This window comes from Gasterosteus aculeatus, chromosome 11 (assembly GCF_964276395.1).
Source record: "Gasterosteus aculeatus chromosome 11, fGasAcu3.hap1.1, whole genome shotgun sequence".
In the NCBI taxonomy this organism is placed as follows: domain Eukaryota; kingdom Metazoa; phylum Chordata; class Actinopteri; order Perciformes; family Gasterosteidae; genus Gasterosteus; species Gasterosteus aculeatus.
Genome location: NC_135699.1, coordinates 17,511,277 through 17,534,895, shown reverse-complemented (window position 1 = coordinate 17,534,895; position 23,619 = coordinate 17,511,277). Strand labels below are relative to the sequence as shown.

The window sequence follows — 23,619 nt, the reverse complement described above, 5'->3', positions numbered from 1 at the left end:
CACTGCAGGTTCTGAGGCAGCGCTTTAAATTAAGGGATTACGACGAGGAAGAACCAGGTCACAGTGATGAAACCCAATCCTCTCCGTGAGGCCGACATACAAAGCAGAAGAGCCTCTCACTCTTTTTTCATAATACCAGAAGAACTGTGTGCTCTTATCCTCCCATCTCTGCTGTGAGAGAGGTTTTTTTAAGTGCTCAGATCAGCAGGGGGGGAGACGGGGGGGGGGGGGTCGTGCCTGTTTGGAGGCCAGTTGTGGAGCAGCTGTTACCCGGGGTTACAGAAACACAGCCTCCCAGAGTAGAGCATCCTGTTTCCTCACAGCCAGCCACCTCTCCCTCTATCGAGAGGCTGAACGAGTGAAGAAAACAAACGAAATTAAACTGTCACATCCAACACAGGTGATGTGGGCGCACATGACGTGCATGAGGGTTGTTTTCTGAAATGTTATATTTAATTAAGGTTGTATTTAAGTTAAGCACCATCTGATGTATTTGGCGTGTTTTATCTCCACTAGTCAGGAAGAACACATGTAACGGAGGCCGAAAAGCCCCCAAATCCGTCGTGCTGGTAAAAGCAGAGAACCCTGGTCGGTTCTGTCGGTTTATCCCAAAACTCATGTAGTGAATTGTGAGAAACACCAGCATGGCTCCATCTGCTGGAGAATATGGGAAACAGTTTAGTGTATTCTGCAGTTTTTAAAAAGGTGTTTCAAGGGCCAATATTCGAAAATATATAATATGCATAAACACGACTTCAGATATTCAAACATCAACATTTTAAAGGCAAAATGTCCCTGAAGGTTAAACGCTCGAGTCCTCCAGTATCCTCTTTCCAAACCTGATTTTAATCATTTGAGCTTTTCTTGACCTACATGTGGGTTTTAGAACTTGAGGTCAACAATAAGACCTTTTTCTTCCTGTGCGTTTTGCTTTTTCACTCCTCGTTTCCTTCCGTCACGTGAAACTACTCATATTAAAGTTGTCTGTTCTTGTGCAGCTGACTGTTTGTGTGTTATTAGGACAAAGACGTCTCTCAGTTTTTCTGCTGTGTGTTTCGTATTTTTAACCATGTAACAGTCCTGAAGAACCTTCCTATACTGCCCCCTTGTGGTGAGGAGAGGAACTACCGCCATCATTAGAAACCGTCAAAAGATACAGAAAAAATGGGGCTTTAAATTAATTTATTTAAAAAAAAAAAGCATTTCTCCACTGAAGCAGAACAAACATCAATTATTTTTGCTTTACTATTGTTTGGAACGTGTACAATCAGAAGACAGACTCGCCAGGTCGCCGGAGAAAAGTAAAATAATCAAGCAAAGGTGTTGGTGGTGTGTGTGTGGGGGGGGGGGGGGTCTGCCAACACCACAAAGTCAACACAGGCGAGAGGGATGAAGATGAAGAGGAGGAGGCGGCGAAATGGTGACTGAAACAAAAACAGAAATAATGAAAACAAACATTTAGTCAAGTGCAGGTCTGGTTCAGACGAAGCAGGGCTTCTTTTTTTAACTTTTTTTTTCCCCTCAGTTCAAATGTTACGGCGTGGGACACATGCAAGGTCGACATCTGGAACTACACATGTTCATATGCTTATATCGGTTATCTGTGCAAGTATTAAAATATGAAGGTTTAACTAAGCAAATTTCATGTGGATCTGTGAGAACGAGGGGGGGGGGGGGGGCAAACAAACAAACATTACAAGAACTATCACTGTTTTACCAAACATAAAAAAGGTCCACATTTAAAAAAAAAAAAAAAGTGAGATTTCTCTAACTTAGTTACCGAAATGTCACCGACCTCATTACTTTCGCGCGCTTCCTTTGAATTAAATTATTACTTTATCTAGATAAGTGAAAAGACACGTGAACAAAAAGGATCCTATGCTCCACGTCCGAACATCAAAATACTGCATGTCTACGTACAGCTGCGATACGGGGGGGTCAGTACTGGGGGAGGCTAGCTGCCGGAGTCTCAGGAATATCGGCTCAGAGTTCGATCCCCTCCTCAGTGAGCGGCTTCTTCTTCTTCTTCTGGATATTGTTTGTTTGGAGGGGGGAGGGGGGGGGGGGGGGTGCTGCTGCTGGAGTCTCCTGCCCGAGGTAGATGCGACAGAAAAGGTGGCGTCCAGCCCGAGCTGGAGTCGGGGGCCCCTCTCCCCGCTGCACCACTCGAGGTCAAAGGTCAGCTCTTAAGGGTTAGTCGTCGTTAAGGCTTCCTGTGGTTGTGGTCACTCCTGTTCCAGTGGCTCACGAGGTGGGGGGGGTTGGGGTTCATCGTCGTCCCATTTCTTTATTTTGTTCTCGACCCACATTCCAGTCTTTAAAAAGCGGGCGGCTGTTATTATTTTATTCATTTTATTGTGATGCTCTGGAGGAGAATCTTCTCCGTTTGGCACCTCGGGAGTCGGTGGAGGAAGAAACGAAACGACGGGGACGAGAGAGAAAGAGAGAGAGAGAGGAGGTGATGGTGGTGGGTGGAGAAAGGGGGGGGCGGTGTTAGCGGTACAGGCTAGTTGAGACCCGGCTCGTTGGCTGCCGGAGAGCTCGAGTCCGCCGCGCTGACGGCCCCTCGGGCCGCCGCCTCGTCCTCCGACTTCGCCCGCTTGGCGTCGGGCGGCCCGGCGGCCGGCTGCTCCCCGTTCTGTCGCTTGGTGGGGAGGGAGGCGGAGGCAGAGGCGTGCGCCGCCAGCAGGTGGAGGGGGCTCGCCACAGCTGGAACAGCAGAAGGGGGGAGAGACAAGGAGACAGGTTACAACACAAACACAACAGGAAGTGCGAGCAGGTGGTAAAGAATGAACCTCTGGGTGTGTAAACATCTGGAAACATTCGCCAATCAATCTAAAACTAAGAGGCGGAGTCACACATCAGAGCATCTGGTTTACGTTTATGGATTTCAAATTTCACCGATGATCCATATTGGCAGATACGGATGTTTGTCTTCTTTCGTCTTCACCGAGCAGCGCCTGAACGCAGCACGATGCAACTCTCCTGAAGCACGCCGCCCACGTTACCTGAGCTGGCGGGTCCGTGGATGGCAGTGGTGATGCTGTGGGTGCCGTTCTGCGTGATGGCCTTGATGGGCAGCTGGTGCTGGCCGATGGGGGGGTGCTGCTGCACGATGGTGACGGTCTGCAGGGGGCCGCCGGGCTGGGAGGTCTGGATGATGCGACTGGATCCGCCTATGGAGGCGATGCTGGGGACCGCCTCCACTTTGACTGGGACAGAGAGGGTTAGTATTTACGTTTACTAAATATATACATAATAAATGTAGAAGTGAGAATCACATAATAAAAATACATTCTGCTGGACAGGAAAATGTTTGTTCCTGTTCCAAAACATTTGACGCCAACTCATAATACTGAAGAACAACGTTTCCCAGCATGCCTCACCTTTGAGCCCCGTGTGCTCCCCGTTCTCCTGCGGCACGCCCTTGATGATGGCGGCCGGCTGGGCGATGACGGCGGCGGGGATCTGCTGCAGGACGTGGACCGTCTGGATGGCCGGCTGGGAGGTGCTGGTGCTCACTGGGGAGGCCATGGTGTAGGTCACTGGCTTAATGGTTTGAGGTAACTGACGCTGGACTGCTATGAGTACCGGCTGGTTGTTGACAGGCGACCCTGGGGGGAGAGGGGGGGCAATCAGGGGCCCACCGGGACGGTTTATATGCACGTCGATATTAGGAATCTTACCCAGCATTCTTGGCTTTTTATCACCGGGCCGTCACCTACCTGATGTGTTTTGTGCAAAGCGTGCTTCCTGGATGACGGCCAGTTTGGGCTGGACCACCGCGTTGGCGGGGGCCGGAGCCGAGGAGGTCTCCATCTCCAGGGGGACCGGGGAGCCCTCCCGCGATAGGCTGTCGGGGGTCTGGACGCCGCTGGAGTGAGCGGAGAGAACCCCGGAGTGATTGGGGGAGACCGGGGCGCTCCTGGGGGGGGGAGGGAGGGGGACGGGTTAACTCTTCAGCTGCAGTGTGTTTCCAATAAGATTATTGTTCAGTTTCAGCGACGGATGAGTTGTGAAACGTGTCGTACAATAAAAAAAAGTGTGTTTTAAATGAGGTTTGGGGTTAAACTCACTCGTGTTCGCTTGAATATATTTTGTTTTCCCCCCTCAGACAATAAAACTAAATAAAAAGCATTGATCATAAAGAATGTGCAGTTTGTTCTTATTCATACCAAACAAAATAAATGATCCGTTTTTACATTTTTAAATGACTAACTGCATCAACAATAACAATGCAGGTGTGTTTGAACCCAAACTGTAATATTGTTCTATATACGACGCTCCTCAAAGGCTGTGGTAACGCGTGTGAATCAAAGCAAGAGAGTGTGTGATGCCGGGGGGGGGGGGGGGCAGACCTGGAGGAGAGGGGCCCGTGGGGGGTCCTGAAGCACGGGACGCCCCGCGGCCTTCGTTTCCTGAAGGCCTGCTCGATGAGCTTGCCCTCCGAGGACGGGTCTATCCTCCAGAAGGAGCCCTTTCCCGGCTCCTCCTGCGACCGCGCCACCTTGATGAAGTAGCGGTTCAGCGACAGGTTGTGACGGATCGAGTTCTGCAGAGACGGAGGAGAGACGAGCGGCCGCCACGTTACAGCGCTTTCCTCTACAACACAAAAGTCCAGCTCCTCCATGGAAACAACCGGATCGTGCAGGGTTCATACACATCTGGAGTGATGGATTTCCATGACCAAAAATGTTGTGAAATCTCTGTATACATGAAATAGTGAGCAAATGTAGTATTTAAACTAACAATGAGGATTCTAAGACACACAGTGTTTCCTGTACATTCAATCAGGCCCCAAGAAAGTCGTTTTTTTATGTTTCCAATCATCCACTATGGATTCGATGGAGTATCGTTGGGGTTTTTCCTGATACGAGTTCTAAAACAATACCGATGCCTGAACATGTAGCCAACCTGCGGTTAAATCTACACTTCTCGCCCACAGTGGATGATTCCTGAGCTGCCGCCTTTACGGCCGCTGAACTCACACAACCACGTGGTAACTATTTGCGCTGCGAGTACGAGAACGTCCTGCTCGTATTTTTAACGTCCCTCTTTAAAACCATATGAATTATTTCAAACGTATCTTAAATAAACCACATTAACATATAACTTTTCCAAAACTTGGTGAATCCGGACTCGCCTGCCAGCCCTTGTCTGCCGTCCTGTAGTACGGGTAGTTCTTTGTGATGTGATTGTAGATTTCATTCAGTGAGAGCTGCTTGTCCTGAGCCAGCGTAATGGCCTGGACGATCAGCTGTGCATAGGAGTACGGAGGCTTGGAGTCGTCCTGCAGAGCAGAGGGGGGGGGGGGGGGAGGTTACTCTCTGTCATATACGTTACTGCTCAGATTACGACCCAGTTCAAAAACATTCCCCCCCACCTTGGGACTGTCCCCCCCGGAGGCGTCTTTGTCGTTCTCGGGCTGCGAGTTGTCGTTCATGAGCTGCAGCTCCGCGGAGCTGACAATGCGTCCGCCCATCCGGTAGCCCGAGGAGCCGCCCCCCCGCGGGCTGGAGGGGCACGAGTTAGCGGCACTGCGGGGGGAAACATCAGAATCAGAACCCACAGAGGATCTCCATGAGACGTAGGCGTGGCAGAAGAAACCATCTGGCTGGACATCAGGGGGGGGTTGAGAGGATTCCAAGAGACGGAGGCGCCTCTGAACTAAGCCTAAGCTGATCACGTCCAGTTCGACCGCCGGCTTAAGGTCAGCGAGGGGCGCCGCGGGAGGCTCCGGCCCCCGAGGCAGTTCAGCCCACATACAGCCCAACAAGTCGCGTTGGTAAAGAAATACAGATCGATGGGTTTTATGTTCTTAAAATACAGCCTATTAAACTTTGTCTGGACTAATTGTTCACCAGCTAGCGGCGCGATGACATTAGATCCTAACTTTGAAAACCCCGATAAACCTCATCGCAGGCGGTACCTGATGGTGCCGGTGGGCGAGGGCAGCGGGCTCATGAGGTGGGCGATGTTGTCGGGGATGTTGATGGTCAGCGGGGAGATCTGCGGCTGCACTGGTTTCACTGGGGACTCCGGCGCCTCGCGCTTCACCTTCTTCCCGCTGGAGAGGGCGGTGAAGGTGATCTTGATGTTGGTGCTGGGGAACCTGAACGTGCACCTGCGACAGGAAACGCACGTTAGCACACCGCAGCAGTTCCTGGTGGTCCTGCGTCTCCATGGAAACAGAACCTGACCGGAGGCGAGTAACAGTCTGCCTGTAAAGCCTGTAAATATATATATATATATTTTTAAACCTAAATCATTGAAGTGCATTGTTACGACCCGTCCTTCCTGCTCAGCAGCCCACAGTTCAAAGTTCAAACTGTTGGTCCCAGACGACTCGGTCGAGGCTTCATAGCGCTGACGATTGCAGAATTTAAGTTTTTTCGGACCGCTGAAAAGATTAAAATCTGACGGTATAAAAGGTGTAGATTTGATTAAATAAAGTTGAGGGTTAAAGGGTTGATAAAAAAAATCAAATCAGCAGGCGCTTAATAAACGCCACATCAACCTGCGCCGCGGTGGAACTCTGGCTGACTTTAATTAGCAGAGAGACAGGCGAGTTAATTTAATGTGCATTGTGAAAGCGTCGGCTTGACGGGGCTTCCTGTCCACACAGCGCTCCTCCTCTACGGGCCGGAATGAGGCGGATTGGGTAAAAATATCGGACGAGCAGAATGTCAACGATCAGAAAAACATTCATTCCATGGAAAAGTGCACGTTTCTTTGGTGATTATTTGTTGTCAAAGCGAAGTTTATGAGTTATCGGTGCAGAAAATTGTCCGTTATTTAAATTCATCAAGTGTCACCTGGTTAATATTCATTACTTGCAGCTCTTTCATGTCGTGTTGCCTCTTAGTCAGTCCAAGGTTCCTTTAGTCGATTAGTACTTTTTTTGTCAGAAGTGGTGCTCTTGTTTGTCAAGCCATCAAGTACATTGGATGTATCGGCTCAACCTGCTGCATTCTCTGCAGTGACCAGCAGGGGGCGACTCCTCTGCTCCCATAGACGTCTATGAGGAAATGACTACTTCTCTCTTGACTTATTCCCTCAGTAAACATTGTAAACATGAGTTTATGGTCTCAGTCTCTAGTTTCAAGTCTTCTTCAACACAACATGATGGTCACTTAGTGAATTATGGTCCATTTAGAGTCAAACAGATAAATCAAATATGGAATCGAACTAGTTTAAAAAGTCAGTCACAGACCAGCGGGTGAGGTCACAATGATTTTGCCCGCGTTTTACAGCCTACGGCCACAATACATCAAACCCATTCAACTTATCACAAAGCTTCACGCTAGATTGTGTTATTATTTGTAAAAAAAAAAAAAAACATTAAATGACAGCTGTTTCTATCGATGCTTCTCCAGTATTCACGAAGGAGAAAGGAAACAAACAGAATGGATTCAGGAATGCGAGGACGCTGCCAACGGCAACGGAGCGCGTCGTAGGGAGGAATCCTTGCAATCCAAATATTGTTGTGCTCGTTAAAAACAGACCCGTGTGGACGGCTACACGAACATATACCCGTACATCACAAATTAGACTGAAGCCACTTTGCATTGTGCATGTTCCCTCTCAGGACTTCACTGTGGATGTGACAGAGTTACAGATGGAACCTTAAAAATAACTCAACATCTAACGGCCCGACGGCTAAAAATACCAGTAAGTAATAAAAGACCACCAAATTGTGTCGATTGGCTCGCGGCTCGCCGTGGCGACCGGCGGCATTTGAAATGTTGACGTTTTTTCGCGAGCAGCATACGCCGAGTTATATGAATAAATATATATGAACAAGTATTTATAAACATCGTATTTATTGCATCATCGGGTGCCGTTAAACATCATCTGATCTTTAAAATCACATTGGAAATGATTCACAAACATAACTAGGGCGGAACCGATTTAGTCTGAAGCTTCCTTTACAAGGTTATTAATAACTCAACGCATCTCTATTCCCATCACACAATCAGATAAACACATCGCGCGGGACGCGGCTCATCGTCTCAGGAACAATCAAAACGTATCAGGAAGAGAAAGTGAAACCACGGCATCAAGTCATATTCCTTCATTTTTGTCCTTTCACAAAACATACTTTCTGCTGTGGACAGAAGACTAAATGATAATTAAAAAAACACACATTGGAGAAGCTTGGAACAAACTACGTTTTACGTTTTTGTAAATCGAAATAACTGGATTGAACAGTTTAGTTCAATCAAGAGGAAGAGTATTGTTTTAAAAAGTTCTGTCGATCTAGTTGTTGTCCAGATATTTAAACAGCACATGAAGTCCAGCGAGTTTCATTCAGCGAAACATCTCTAAACGCATCCCTTTAAATTGATAATGGGGCATTTTTAATTATCCGCGGCCCCGTGGTGTGGGGGGCCGTGTCCGTGTCGTTGAGTATCCACCTCAAAGCTCGCATTCACTGAAGCCTCTTTATTGACCCCATTTTCTCTCCGTGTGAACAATGAGGCTCAAACGCCCAAAACACAAACGCACAGTTGCTATGCGGCTAAGCCGGCAACAAACAAAGCTCCTTCAACCAAAGAAGAAGAAGAAGAAAAAACTGGGTTTTCACCCCAACGCCCCCCAAAAAAGCAGAAGAATGTAAACAAAAGAAGACAGCGAGACCGGAAGAGCACCGAATGGGAGGGAATGTGGGTGGTGCGGGAGGAGAGGGGGAGTGAAGGCCGATCCTCCCTGTTGGGTGCGTTTACGTCACCACAGAGGAATCCCAGGAATTCAACAGACCCGTCTGCGGGCGACATGGTCGTCCACGAGTGGCCTCCAGGATTAACGCGTCCAGTCGCACTCGTCGCAAAGACCAAATAAAAGCTCTGTGATGGAGGAACCTCGGCCGCCCCCGACCTCGATCGCCGCCGGTGGCGTACGATGTAGATAAATCTGAGTAACGCGTTCAATCGGAGGACGTGTTCTTCTGCAGAAGGCAAAGTTAGCGGCCCAAAAATCGCACTTAGTCAAAAAAACAAAGCTATTTTCAACCAAGTGGTTGCAGATTGAGAGATTGCACAATAGCCGAGGGGGAAGTCACTGCTGGCAGGTTCATCCACGTCTCTTTAGTGGATTAACTGCAGACACCTTTTTTGGCAAAGCTCAGCTCCATCCATATGGACAACCATAATTCATGCACGGCGTTCTTTAGTGGACTTTGTCACACTTTCAAAAAGTTGATTCATCAGTCAGGCTTTATAATTGTTTACGTCGTCGGTAAAATGGTTAAATGTTTAAGAGACATTTGCTTGTTTTGTACAACCAATTGAAGAAAACACACAAAAGAGTTTTTGTTTTTAAACATGTTGAGCTTCCTGCCAATCAGAACAGTAATTCATGAATGATATAATGAAGCCATATAAAGACAACAAATATTCCCATTGGAGAACTTCTTCGTGCAAGTTCTATAACCCATTACTTAAGTACACACCGGGACTATAGATTAATCTGGGTAATACATGTTTGATCATGCAGATCTTGTCACAACAACTCCACGACATAGAAACAGGCTTGTAAGCGACATGCCGATCTCAATGTCCAAAACGTAGGATTTCACTTTTAAATTAAGTTTCAATATCCATTCCTCTCTCAGTGGTCAATGCTAGCCGGCGGGTGGAGAAATACACATGCGAGCATGACTTCGGCTCCTCGGGAAGAGGCTGACGGTGCAATGGGAGCCGGCAGGGCGGGGACGGGCCGGTTTGTTTACGTTTAGGGTCCCGAGAAGAGCCTCCATTCACCAGCTCGGCAGCGGCTAACCGCTAGCTAACGCGTTTGCATGAGGACAAGCAGGAATGTTTACAGTCTCACGAGGTGCGCGTTGTTGTGAACTTAAAGAGTATCCACGTGACACGGAGAACGGGGGGGGGGGAGAGTTCCACCAGTCAAAAATCAACAACAGCGTCTACGTGAGCTACCAGCTAGCTCCGTGTCCTTAGCTAACCTGTTAGCTCCAACACAGACTTTGTGGAACGCGACTAACGCCAAATAACCATGGGGGGGGGATGTGGAGCGCTCGCGGGCAGCGAGTTCACACGGTCGCTAACAAAAATGTCAACAAAGAAGAAGGTTGAGGGGACAGGAGGCGGCGTTCTTGCTAACGTGCTAAAACACGTGGTCCTCTCGAGAATGCTAGGCAGTATCAGCCCGATGTTGTTGACTGTGTACGTTAGCTTGCTTGGCTACACTGGTGCTAGCATCCACATGTTCACCTAGAAAATGAGTGGGGTGGGGTGGTGGGGGGGCATACTTACATCCGTGGTAGCTGCAGAGGAGGGGCGCCCCGCCTGAGAAACACCCCGTCCACGAACACCCCGTTTTTACCGAGGCACCTCAGGTAGAAATCCCCGCTGCCGATGCCGTCGTCGCTGGCGGTGAATATCTCCAGGTGCCGCCGGGAGATGAAGCTGGAGTGGCCCATGCTGACGTCCACGGAGCCCTGGGACGAGTTCCGGCCGATGGTCACCGAGCGCTTCTTCATCATGTACTCGAACTCGCGGCCCTCGAGCCGGGCGACCGGCCCAGACGATCCGCTCACCACGGCCATGTTCTGGAGGGTGGTGGAAGGTGTGTGTGTGTGTGTGTCTGTCTGTGTGTGTGTGTGTCGGGGGGGGGGGTGAGGTCTCGAAACGCGAAATAGCAATTTTTTGGGACAAACAAAACACCGGTGTGTGCGTGTGGACGCCCGGCTGTGGCCAGCGGCGTGAGAAATTAATCAAAATCTACAAAGAGGGACATCGAATTGAAAACAGGAATTTAGAGGGGAACATGCGAGGCCGAGGGACAGCGGCTCCGACCCACCGCCGAGAGAAAGGGTGGCGGAGCGATCCAACCAGACACGGCGAGGGGCGGATACGCGCTGACTGACGGCGCGCTCCGCCAATGGGAATCCAGGAAGCCGATGCGGCTCGGCGCCCGCGGCCAATCGCCTGCGAGAACTAATCCGAGGACGGCTTCAGGGTCGGTTGGCGCGCAGTAATACGCGCATATGCTCGGGAGGTAAGAAGCGGAGTGTATTTTTTTTTTTTTTTTTTACACACAGGAAAGGAGTGGATCAGCCGGTTTACACGTGCAATCAGTCACAATAACCACCACAGCGACACGGATTCGATAATCTATGACGACGCGTCGATATCACAAACTGTTTTTGCCTTCGAAGCGTGTGTGAGAATATTTCTGCAGGTTTTGTTCGCCCCTTTTTTTCAGTCTCTCCACGTCGAATCGGCGGAAAAGCCACAGTGCATGATGGGTCCTCCTGCTCCACTACGTAATCCATGCCTGGTTTCGCACGCTGCCCCCTTTGCAGCATCTTGTCACTGTGTAATGATGAGGCTAGCTACCTTTTAAAGGATCATTGTTGCATTCTGCAATGAGTGTAAACACATCAATACACATTTATTTATGTGCATTTTATCATAACAGACCAACTTGGTTCACATTTCGCTCGTGGGGCTGCAGGTCTGTAATGCCGTGCGTGTCACGTGTGCAGACCTTGTTATCACCCGGGTGAGTGACCCTGCCATCTGTGGACCGCTTGTTTGTAAACAGTGAAGAGTGTGCGCGGGGGGGAGAGGGGGGCGCGGGGGGAGGAGGTATCGCTGCCTGTGGGGCGGTGTGTGAACTAGCCGATGGCCTCCCATTAGAGGATCACACCTCCGACAGGTGTGAAGTCATGATCGGGCGTAGACAGATATTTTACATCGAATGCAGCATGGAAGTAAAACACGGGACAAAAACAGGGCCAACGTAGAAACATCATCATGGGAGCCAGATGTATGGCACAAGTCAATCATTAAAAAAAAACAACGAAAACTATATGTCTTTAAAAAAAAAGGGGGGGGATCTTGGTGTCCTTGACCTCCTGCACTGTTACACATCTTATTTATCACTTACATCATAGCAATAGTTCTCCTCCGATGTTATATAATAAACAACTAAAATTAATGTAGTTAATTAGTGGTTAACCCTGTAGTTAATTAATTTATCCAATTTATCATGACAAAATATTTAAAGAAATTATATATATTTTCAGTTTAAATCAATGGCTTGATTTAAAAAATATTTTAGGACTTTTGCACCTTGATATCTGATGACGTCACCTTTGGCTCTCAGAAGTTCTGATGAACAATTTTTTCTTCTTTCTGAATCGACCAGAAAAGGAGTCTCACTGACCAACAGACTTGGTTGTATTGCCAATTTAATTCAAGCACCGTAAAACAATTAAAAAGTCATCTTTAGTAGTAATTAGTACAAAAATGCTGTACAAAATAGTATTTGGTTAGTTAAAAGCCAAAATATTTAGTTCACCTTCATTCATTCATTTTTATGTGAATCGTGTAAAAAACAACTTAAGTTCAATTTAATTGAAACATTAGGTTGTTATTCTTTAGTTGTTAGTTTAACATAATAATTTAACACATTTTCTTTTGTCAGCGACAAGATCGAAGCGAGCGATGTTCATCTATAGAACAAAGCTGAACGTTACTTTATTATTTGTTCGCTCTGCGAACCACTGGAGGGAGACACGCACCATCACGCGGCTCAAGAGCTGACGTCACGGTCACCAGCTGACTCGAGGGGGGAAGTCTAGTCCAGCAGCACAGCAGAATAATAAACACAATGTGATCATCGTAAGTCCAACAGCATTCATCTTATTATTAACAACAGCGTCACTTAATGTAAGAAAATGTCTTTTACTGATATTCTGTTTTCCTTTTTACTTAATCCATTACCAGTCTCACTTTTTTCTTTCCGAGGCCGCTTGTTGTTGCTTTGCTGCCTAATAATATAATTATTATTAATGATCTTATCTCCTATCTTGTTTCAACAGGAGCTGCCTGCTGGGACCCATTTCTATCTTGAGAGCCCAACCACATCTAATTGATTGCTTTAAGTCATTGATTTGATGGTAGTTCAAACCTTGTATAATATTTCATATGGGAATTATATAATTGAGCCAACTTTAAATTATCACAAATGAGGAATTTCTCAGATAAACCGCAGAGACCGTTCTTAACAATATGGACTATCCATGTTTCTTTGGGTATTTTAACAAGTATTTGTGAGTGTGTTCTTCTATTTATATATTAAATAACTGTGTTCTTGTAGTATTTCAAAGTTTACAAGGTTCATGGGGAAAGTATTTTGAAAAAACACAATAAACAACATGGATGTAAAACAGCTGTTTCTAAATTCTGTTTAGAAACTAAAGACTTGTAAAAGGTCTTTCATACATAATGCCATAACAGCATTTACTGTCCTTTATTTTCTATTGTACATATTATGATTTACTATAATGTGTTTGAACCAGTCTCTGAAGCCAAATACTAATTCCCACATTTGTGAACAATAAAGCGTATTAGTACATCTGCAAAAAACAATTAAGTTTGTACAATTACTTTCACAAACAAGTTCTCTGTTTTTATCTTGAAAGGCCTAAATGTTTTTATTTTATTTTATCCCAAAACGTTTCCCAAGCACCTTTGAGTTTTTTTTTTCTTGTTTCAAGCAAGAGTTTTTTAAGTGACCTTCTTTCCAGTTCACTATTTTCATTATTACTCTTGTTATGCATATATGATTTATTTTGACCAATTTCATATTATATTTATCGTTCTGTGTAACCAAAGTGGACTACAATTAAAAGGTACATTGCTATGATTTTGGTTAATTATTTGTATGATCGTTAGAATTCATTTATTAGTCATTTTTTAAATGTTACATTATATTAATTGTTATTATTATTAATATAATGTGTAGCTGAGGCTCAAGTTGTCAAAGTAGAGCCTCTTGGAATCCGCGTCCCTCTCGGGATATAAGCCGTTATGCATTTGACGAGTCCAGCTGTGATTCAGATTGTAATGACATAACCATCAGGACAACTTAGGGGATTTGAGCGCACCAGAGAGGGCGGTGTCCTGGGGGGGGGCAGCAGGGTTTCTGTCTCTTTGCACTGAGAGAGAGAGAGAGAGAGAGAGCGAGAGACCCATTACGCCGCTCCTCCATTTCCTCTCTCAGGGGCAGGATCCAAACGGACACATTAATAACCCTCCATGTCTGAGGGAGCTAATGGCGCCCTGAGTGCTGATGAAGGCCCGGAGGAGCCGGGGCGTGGATGAGTAGTATCGCTTTCACCCTCCTCGCTGGGAGCACAATGAAGATCGCACTGCGTTTCTTTCCCTCCCTGCCGGCTGGAGCTCTGGTGCCTTGTGAGGGAGGAGCAGGTTTCCCCGTCTCTCTCTGAACACCTGAGTGGACTCTGCAGGTGTGTCACAGGTGTTTCTTCTTCCTGTTCAACTCAACGCTGGGTGGATCTGTACGGAAATATCTCACTGTGCTGGTTTGACCGGTTTTCATCCAGGAAGAGCATCACAAAGGAGACAGCAACACCTCATTTTAAAGCATTTTTATCTCAAAAGATAGAATGCAAACATAATATATATATACATGGATATATACATACATCATAGACTAACATGTACATTGTGTGGCAACAACGGCATAAATAAGGCATACAGTGTCATGATGATGCACTTTAAAAAGAAAAAAGAAGCTTCCTCCCAATGAAAGTGCTGAGAAATAGAATTGTCACTCCGATAAAGTGCAGGAATTCCTGCTGTCCCAACTTAAACATGACTTGTTGCCTTCGCAACCAACCAATCTGGGGTCAAAGGTCGTGAAAACAGGTTGTCGTCGTTGTTGTCTTATTTTCTGGGATTCACCAGACGTCCTTCGCTGAGGCGAAACCTTATGATTCCTTCAGGGAGCTTCTGCTCCTCCTCGTCGCCTTCCTGCCGCAGGTTCAGAGGATGTCCGACTTGGTGAGGTTGAGCTCCTCCTCGGTCACGGTGAGGTTCCCCATGTACCAGAATATCCAAAAGACCAGGCTGAGGAAGATCAGCAAAGGTCCGGACAGCACGAAGAAGTCCCAGAAACTCAGGCGAGCGAAGATCCCTACGAAGAAGAGGATGAGGCCGGCCACGTCCAAGACCACGGCCAGCGTGAGGAAGAAGATGGGGTACTTCCCCTGCCCCATGGTCACTGGCTCAGAGACGGCGCGCGAGGTGGACGTTGTCTCGGCGAGCCTCTCTGGAGAAGTGCTCTCCTGTTGTGCTGCTCGCTCCCTCTCAGCACGCCACGAATGTCTTTTAAACAGCAACGGACTCCCGGTATGCGACCACACCGGGTCGGTTTGTCCACATTCCTCGACAGAGCCGACCTGTTCTTTTCTTTTCACATCATTGTAATGTGACAGACACGTCATTGCCATTGGAAAGATGCCCCCCCCCCCCCCCCCCATCCCTTTTATATTTAACTAGGGAGCAGCTCTGCAGGGCGGCTTCACTGCATTCAAGCCGTGCGCTTAAATATTTGACTTTCCACGGTTCTCCATAATTTCGACACGTAATGTGAAGTGTCATAAAGAGGAAACACACATAATGGAAACTTCTCTCACAGCGGCGTGTTTGACCAGTCGAGCTGCCTCTGTTTGTCTCCCCCCGTCTTCCTGTCCTTTTATTTACTGTAACGTTGTCATGTGTTTGAGGCTGTCAGTCATGTCCGCGCTGTGTAAACAAGCCCTGGCAGCACCGGGACATTTGCATAAGGTGCAACATTATTTAGAATCCTATTTGTGTATCTTTCTCCTCTAAACCAAATAGGTAAACAAACAGTGCACGCATGGCAGTGGATACACGGCACGCAGTACCGAGTCTCACACAATCCCCCGCCGAGGATTTCCAGGCTTGTTTAGCCGACAACAAAAGCAAAGAGGCAAACCAGTCGGACCAGTGTCTCACGGCCACTGGAAGGCAAACATGACCTGTCGTCACTCGGTTTGGATATAAGATGTCAAACGGGATCGGCTGAGCATTTGTGGAAATAAATAGAAGCCAAAGCTGGGTATCTAAATATTGGGAGGACGATTTAAAAAGAATAATTTCCCCTTGTTGAATGGACACCACCGGCTTTCTGAGGACACTGTCAACGATTGTGTTGATTCAATATACGTTTAGCAATAAAACTAATAAATAGGGGAACTGTAATCCAACAGAAGGTTAGCCTACAGAGAGGTTTACCTCTATTGCAAGAAGCTAACACCGCTAGCAGCGAACAGTGCTAGTAGCTAATAATGCTAGTAGCTAACAGTGGTTGTAGCTAATAGTGCTAGTAGCAAACAGTGCTAGTATCTAACAGTGATAGTAGCTAACAGAGGTTGTAGCTAACAGTGGTTGTAGCTAATAGTGCTAGTAGCTAACAGTGCTAGTAGCTAACAGTGCTAGTAGCTAACAGTGCTAGTAGCTAATAGTGCTAGTAGTGAACAGTGCTTGTAGCACCTCATTGAGTCCGTGTATTTACGTCTATAGTTGACAATCAGCTTTGCAGTGTAAAGAGAGCTTTGAAATTTAACTTGGACCTCAATGTTTGGAAATAAAATTAACAAAAAACTAAAGTAAAATGAGAAAAAGAAGGGCCACAAAGTTTCTGGGAAAGACTTGAATATATATAGTTGAATATAAACATAAATATTCACGAGTAAATGAGTGGACCCTATTGTATTGTGTGCATGTTCGGGTGGAGTAATCTCCACGGACTACAACCGGTGAACCGGTGAACCATCTAAACACATTTTTTCTTTATCAGCAGAACCGGTCCAGGAAACTATGAACTTAAAATGAAAACTTTTTAGGACATAAATATTGAGAGGGCTGTGGCCTATTATATTTCTTAAAACCCAGCCAATGAACATCCATTAAGCCATTATATATATATATATATATATATATATATATATATATATATATATATATATATATATATTAGGTCTTAATGGATGTATATATATATATATATACTATAGTCAAAGCTGTCACACTAACATGAAGCTACCCGTCCATCACACCTCCGGCTTGTCCTCTGACTCTCCCCACTCCACAGAGGGGGGGCCCGGGGAGTCCTCGTAGCCCTCGTTGTGGTACACCGTGGATCTGCCCCACGTCACCCGGCTGGCCTTGCGCGCAGGTGAGCCCACCTGGCCGCCCTGCGCCTCCTCGTCGTTGTGCGCGTACTTGAGGCGCGCCTCCGCGGAGAGCTTCTGGCTCAGCCGCTCCGTGAGCTTCCTCGCCAGGCGCACGACGCCGTCGCTCCTCTTCCTCATCCAGCCGCCGCCGCCGCCCTCCTCCTCCTCCGAGACCCGGACGTTGCCCACGTACCACATGATCCACAAGCCCAGGCTGCCGAAGAGCACCACGGAGCCGGTGTAGATCAAGAAGTCGCCGTAGAAGCGGCCGCCGAGGCGCAGGTCCCCGAAGACGCCGACGAAGAGCAGGACGACGCCGAGGACGTCGAACAGGGCGGCGGCGAGGAGCGCGGGCAGGCATCCCGCGAAGCGCGTTACCGGGAGCATGGCGCGGACATCACCGGCGCATCGGGCGGTGTAACGGGAGGATGGCGAGCCGACCGCTCCTCTACACCTGCAGACACACACACACCTGTAGAAACACACACACGCCCCTCCCTGAATAAACAAGGTGTCTCCTCCTCCTACACACACACACACACACACACACACACACACACACACATATACATAAACACACACACACACATTTACATTTGCTCACATTTAGCTGAGGCTCGGGTACAAAGTGGCTTCAGCTCAGAGGGAACAGACCCGAACCACAAGAACTAGAGAAAGACAAACTACACTGTAAGTGCCAACAAAGTGCTAATAGTGGGCCAGGTGTGTGTTCCTTCCCTTATTGTGTAAGAACTCTAAACGCCGTCGGGTTTGCCATTAATGCAAAAAGGACCCGCGGGACTTTAAATATGCGATTTGACATTCAAATTGGCGCCGACGTGCGCGAACGTATCATGACTCAGCCTTATTCTGCGAATCTTCAGTTTATTCTTCATGTGTGCAGAATAATAAAGCCCGTTCTTATTGTTGAAGGGCCGCGTATAATAGCGGGATTGTGGTTTTCTTTGCTTACGACGAGGCCCTTTAAAAGAAGCGCTCCTTCTTGTTTTGTGCGCTTGCTTCACCACCAAACCGCCGTAGTGTCCGTAAAGGCTCCACCGCGGTGACCGGCCAGCTTCCTTCGGGTGTGGTCTGCTGCTCATAAGTAACCCTCTGTTTCTGTCGGTGCGCTTCTTCACTGATGCGGAAACACCTGAAAGAAACTGAAACTCTTGCCATTTTCTTCTAAAACGTAATAACGCAACATTTTGTTATTTAGCAATAATGTTTCTTCTGTCACTTCAACTGTCGCTGCCAATGAAGCTTATTTAAATTTGAGTTACAATTAGTCACATTATCACATTACGTATTGATTGAAGTTGTTTTATATACAAACTGCTGAGTCTCTCATCCAAAGACTTAATCTTAAGCAATGGATATTTCATGCTCGTGATGGATTCTGGGTGTGACGAGGTAGTAAACCTTCATATGCCTACCATAAGAAATACGCCTTCGGTTTAAAGGTTTCTCCTTTACACACATCCAGGTTGAATGCTGGCACAATAAGGACGCCGCAAGACGCACTAAACCGGGAAGTGACAATCATCAACTCTCATAAACCTTTAATTATTAATGGGTCCGAATACACTGTACCAACAGTATCAGGAAATCCCCCATGTCCACTTTCCGCTCATGGATATTCATGAGCACATGTTGGCTTTTTTTGATCCAGCTCGTCCTCGTACTCTCACCTGCTCCGTGGTTATTTATGCACAATGGTTTTTAATGCCGGTGTCGCTCCTCAGCCAGGAAAGTTCCTGCTGGATGTCATAAAAGTCGGCAGAAGTCGTTAAATGGCGTCATAGCCATAAATTGCATAATTTTAATGGACTGTTGCAGAACATGCGCTGTGATTGGTCAGTGGGCCAGCGTGACTTTTGTCCGAATGATGCGGTGTTATCTGAATAAGAAACAAAAGAATAACCTGTAGCTGTGGCGGCGTCATAATGAGGTTATTAGAACAAGAACAATAAAACAATAGAAAGTCGCTAGATTTGACAATAAAAGGTCGGCGGGTTTAGCGAGAACGTCGCCAAGTTGGGAACTGTTTCATGCACACAAATTCAACCCCGGGGGATTTGAGTATTTTCATTCTGAGTTTCCACAGGTAAAAATAGTTCATTTGCATCCAGCGCGCTCTCAATGTTTCTGGCTCTGAACGAGGTCATAGGTTGAACGCCGGAGGCCTGTAGTGGCCGAGGGGCTTCTTCGTGCTCGTCCGCTTCCGGTTCTCCTTGGTGATGGGGATCAGGACCACGCCCACCACCAACACCATCAGCCCGACGGACAGCAGGACCGGACCCAGGATGCTGGTCGCCTTCTGGCACTGGCCCGCGAACCACAGGCCGCTGATGATGACGCCGCACGCCAGGAAGCTGCCCCCGGTGGACATCAGGTGGATGGCGAACCAGAACTCCTCGCACTTGCCGGGGGAGGTCTCGGCGGTCCAGGCGGACTCGCTGCGCGACAGGCTGAACACGGTGCTCTCTGTGCGGCTCGGGGGGGTCAGCTGGTCCCTGGACTGGGAGACGGTGCACACTCCCAAGGGGATGTTCTCCGGGCCGCCCTCCATGGCCTCCAGGAGGACTCTGGGGAGGGAACCACACCTGAGGTCACTGATGGTCAAGTAAAGGTGTATCTAAGATGGATATACGTGGTAAAAAGTGCTCTTTAAATCCTTCCAATGTTAAAGGGGGGGGAGGGGGGGGGGTGAGAGTTATCTCAAACAGCTTTACTTAAGACTGTTACACATTGGGGCCGTTAAAGACACGAAAATGCCGGAAAACTCTTTGAATAAGTAGAACCGAGCAATGACTTCACTACACAAGCAGAGCAAAGTCCGTTTGAGTTAAACTAGTTTATATTCTGAAGATATTTTATCAAGTTTCCTATTGGTAACCAGTTTAAATAATTTATGCTTTTATTTTGAAAAGTCTTGTGTCAGACGACACAGCAACCTCTGTTTATTTGTGCTTTAAAAAGCTAAATAAGATAAAAATTAAAAAACTCCACGTTGTCATTGCGTGTCAAAGTACTCCTGACAAGGAAAGTAATGATATATAAACATAAATATATCAATATATCGACGTATATTCCAATTGCACAAAAAAAGGCCTTCGATTGTTCAATTGTTGACGTGATGATTCTCCATCTAAAATCCCTTTCAAACATTACTCAAGAATAGAAGTAGCAGACAAACACCCACCTTTAACTCTGGATCAAATGTTCTTTGTCAGTATTTGTGGAAGAAATAACGACAATGTTAAATCTCTTCACCATCAGAAATATCCAGAAATGTGAAAGAGATGCTGACAAAACCCCCCCAGAAGATGTTCGCCCACCTTTGCGACCAGAGAAACCAGCAACAAAACGCAGTGCTACGGATTCCCACCAAGCATCCACCCTCCCTCCCTGTGCTATCTCCACCTCCTTCACGTCCCCTTACCATCGTCTACCATCGCAGCCGCCCTGTCCGCCGCGTTGCATCCAGCGCGAGCAGCTTTTGCTGGTCCCCAGAGGATATCCACAGACCCCGAGAACCGCGAGAACCACACAGGGGCCGACGCCCTCCTCCGTCAGAGCGGTTTCACAAAGTTCCACCAAACCGATCGGGTGTTGCCTTCTTTGTGTTGTTTAGTTCAAGGAGCCCGAAGAGGACAATGAGGAAGAAGGGGGGGTATCTGGTCTACACAACGAGGAGCAGGGCAGGGCGGCGGCCGTAGCAAACGGCTCTCTGTGGTGGTCGGATTGATGTGGCGAGCAATCGCCAGACACTTTCCAATAGGGCCTGACGCGTCGGTATTGATCCCAAAGTACCCTCGAGCAATTATCTGCAAGTTGTAGTTTTGTTCCGCCGAGCACGAGATCGATGACGCCGCCGAAGTATAATCAAGCCTCTGGAAAAAAACGCAGGACGCCGTTGGTGATTTTGGTGTGATTAAGAGTTCTTGTTATTGACCAGCTAGAATGTCTCATGTTCGCATTCACAGGCCAGGGGTGTTGGGGGCGTTGGCGGGTGTGGGTTGTGCAACACAACACTGCTGCTTCCAGCAGGCCGCCCTGATGTTACAGCTGCGTCTTTGTTGCTCTGTGTGCTCTTTGGGGAAGTGTCAGAGTGCCGCCATTGATCCGAACATGATCCGTCCCTCTCTCTCTCTCTTTAACGAGACTTCCAACCGGCTCTTCAGGTCTCCCACTTGTGTGCCCCCCCTCCTTTATGAACTCCTTAAATTACTGCTGTGATCCGTTTAGAAAGCGCCACCCTGATATCATGTGGCACATGACACGTGATGAATCCCACAATGCACCGGGGCACTGCGTCCAGCAGGCGGCGGTAGCAGCACGCGCATTGACTTCAGATGGAATTCAGTCTGGCATCTTTCTCTGCAGGATGAGTTAATTAATCAGTTTAACGGGAGAAAACACAGTGGAACATTTGACTTTTTATATGTGTTGTTATGTCTACACGTGCAAATTAGGTGGGGACATTTTAGATATGTGCTTATTATACATCCAATATATCTACAGGACAGAAATGTGAACATTTGAAGAATAAAAATGATTCTTCACGTTTTTAATGAAACCTCCAGAATCCACAGAGGAACAAAGCTGTGTTTTGTGGATTTAAGGGCTCCTGAAGGAGACTTCTGGCTCAGTGTGAGAACAAACTCATTTCAAAGAGAAGTTTAGTCACATGGCCGACATGCTGGAGACACTTCAGGTGAAGAGGGTCACAGATGAAAGAGTAGACATCAACGTGAAGCTTCACCTTGTCTTTCCTTTATTCAGTGTTTTGTTGTCTACTCTACAGCCTCCATTTCATTCCGTCGCTCCTTATGGATCCACTTAAGGGGAATAAATGAACCATGTGATGTGCTACAGTACCATGCGGTTATGGTGTAGTTAATTCTCTTTAATGCACCATTTAAGTGGGTTGAACCAGGGTCACTCAACCACAGCCGTCTGAGGGTGTATAAGGCTGAGATGCTGAAGAAGGAGAAGGAGACCTCCATGTGAGGGCGTGGTTGGTGGAGGTTGGATAAGATGTTCTTGGTAAACCCATCAGACTTGGTCACCTCTCAATTCTAAGGATTCAATGTGTTTCTCCCTTTTATGTGACTGTAATGCTGCCGTTAATGTTGACATTTCTTACCAAAATGTATAAAAATCTGCAGTTTATGGTTGAAAATAACTAAAAATGCCATCAACTGTTTGAAATTGGCCCTATTTTTCATGGCTTGAACCAGTTTGCTGAGAGAAACCAATATGAAGGTGCCCTTTTAATCTGTATTCTCTGTAGTGGCCACCAGGGGGCGACTCCTCGGTTTTCATAGAAGTTTATGAGAAAATGACTACTTCTCTCTCTCTTGGGGCAAACAGTGATTGACAGGTCTGTTACAAAGACATTAACTGACATTAATTGACAACCTGACGTCACGTAAGCTACGTCCACTTCTATACAGACTATGCTTAAAATAATTATTTATTACTGCATACTCTTGTAGTTATGGAAGATCTCATTGTTATTTTTTCATTTTGGTTGTTGAAATTGACACAAACTAAATAGTTTATGAAGCAGCACAACAAGCACCTGGATTTAATCTGTTGTCAACTACCAAACGGCCAGGAAACAATTAAAAAAAACATTAGGACTGTGTTTCCCAGATCGTACCACGGGATTATTTGACCCGTCGCTGTTACCAAGTCAAAAGTTGAGCCACCGCGTTGGCAAACGCGCACGCAGGTATCCGTCTAATCCGGCCGGATAATACGAACACAGCGGGGGGGCGCCAGGATTAGAGCTCATGAGCCTCGTCCGCAGTCAGCACGCCCAGTTCGCCGGCTTTCGGGACTGGATTCAAATGAAGCGTGGACTTTGAGGTGCGGCGCGCTCACCCTGCGGTTAAAGCCACCAGAACTAAGATGCTCTAACAAGTCCAACCCTCGCAGCTATTTTACGAGGCTGCGGATTAAACAGAAATACTTTTTTTTGGGGGGGGGGGATGGAGCCGTGTTAAGTCCCAAGCTAATATCAATGGAATCCGTGCGAGCCCTCTTCTGTACAGGTGACCCTGGGAAACCAATTAATCTGCTTTGCATATTTACAGCTTTTTGTTGAGTAATCCAACGGGGGGGGCATGCAAACAAACGTGGCGTAAAGGTTCTTTCACTCGAGGAAACACAGAGAGATTAACAGCTGTGTTGCAGCCGTCCAGCCAACTTCCGAAAGGAAAGCGTTGACGCGTTCACTCGTCACAGGGTGCCGACTTCACTTTTGTCTCTGAAGTTAGGGAATACTTTGCACACATTACCTACTTTTCTTAGCAACCGTCTGATTGGCTAATTAATTCAATAAAAGGCTGCGCCCGTCAAAAAGGCCGTGACACCAAAATAGCACGGTGGCGCCTCTGCCTGCAGTAGAGCAGGTGCATGTGCAACGACGGGCTGCTTACTGCTCACATTCTGACTCACGCCAACACATTTGTGATGTGACCTTCCCAACTGCCAACAACAAACAACGTGTTCCCATCCAGCCGTTTGTTGTTTCCTCTGGAGGCCCCGACTTTAACTCTCTGTGAGGTTTG

The 23,619-nt window shown here is 47.2% G+C and overlaps 3 protein-coding genes and 1 long non-coding RNA gene across 5 annotated transcripts; 1 reads left to right on the top strand and 3 right to left on the bottom strand.

The window, feature by feature from the left end:
- Window positions 1–1,165: 1,165 nt before the first annotated feature.
- foxk2b (forkhead box K2b) lies at window positions 1,166–10,915 on the bottom strand. The gene is made up of 9 exons (XM_040191203.2): window positions 10,275–10,915; window positions 5,930–6,124; window positions 5,384–5,537; window positions 5,144–5,290; window positions 4,359–4,552; window positions 3,726–3,925; window positions 3,387–3,614; window positions 3,009–3,212; window positions 1,166–2,709 (listed from the first exon to the last, which is right to left on the bottom strand). The coding sequence occupies exons 1-9, from the start codon at window positions 10,565–10,567 to the stop codon at window positions 2,507–2,509; spliced, it is 1,818 nt and encodes a 605-aa protein (XP_040047137.1). The 5' UTR covers window positions 10,568–10,915; the 3' UTR covers window positions 1,166–2,506.
- Window positions 10,916–11,095: 180 nt separating this feature from the next.
- Window positions 11,096–13,397, top strand: LOC144384567 (uncharacterized). Its single transcript, XR_013451362.1, has 2 exons — window positions 11,096–12,650; window positions 12,851–13,397. It is a non-coding gene; the product is annotated as an uncharacterized LOC144384567 (long non-coding RNA).
- Window positions 13,398–15,936: 2,539 nt separating this feature from the next.
- On the bottom strand, window positions 15,937–17,528 carry tmem238l (transmembrane protein 238 like). Its single transcript, XM_040191860.2, has one exon. The coding sequence runs from the start codon at window positions 17,420–17,422 to the stop codon at window positions 16,913–16,915; it is 510 nt and encodes a 169-aa protein (XP_040047794.2). The 5' UTR covers window positions 17,423–17,528; the 3' UTR covers window positions 15,937–16,912.
- Window positions 17,529–18,582: 1,054 nt separating this feature from the next.
- On the bottom strand, window positions 18,583–20,789 carry pirt (phosphoinositide interacting regulator of transient receptor potential channels). Of its 2 annotated transcripts, none has more exons than XM_040191859.2 (2): window positions 20,241–20,789; window positions 18,583–19,623 (listed from the first exon to the last, which is right to left on the bottom strand). In XM_040191859.2, the coding sequence occupies exon 2, from the start codon at window positions 19,605–19,607 to the stop codon at window positions 19,200–19,202; it is 408 nt and encodes a 135-aa protein (XP_040047793.1). In that variant the 5' UTR covers window positions 19,608–19,623; window positions 20,241–20,789; the 3' UTR covers window positions 18,583–19,199. The 2 variants fall into 2 exon arrangements, with proteins under 2 accessions (XP_040047793.1, XP_040047791.1); XM_040191857.2 differs by having other exon boundaries at window positions 20,481–20,789.
- Window positions 20,790–23,619: the final 2,830 nt, after the last annotated feature.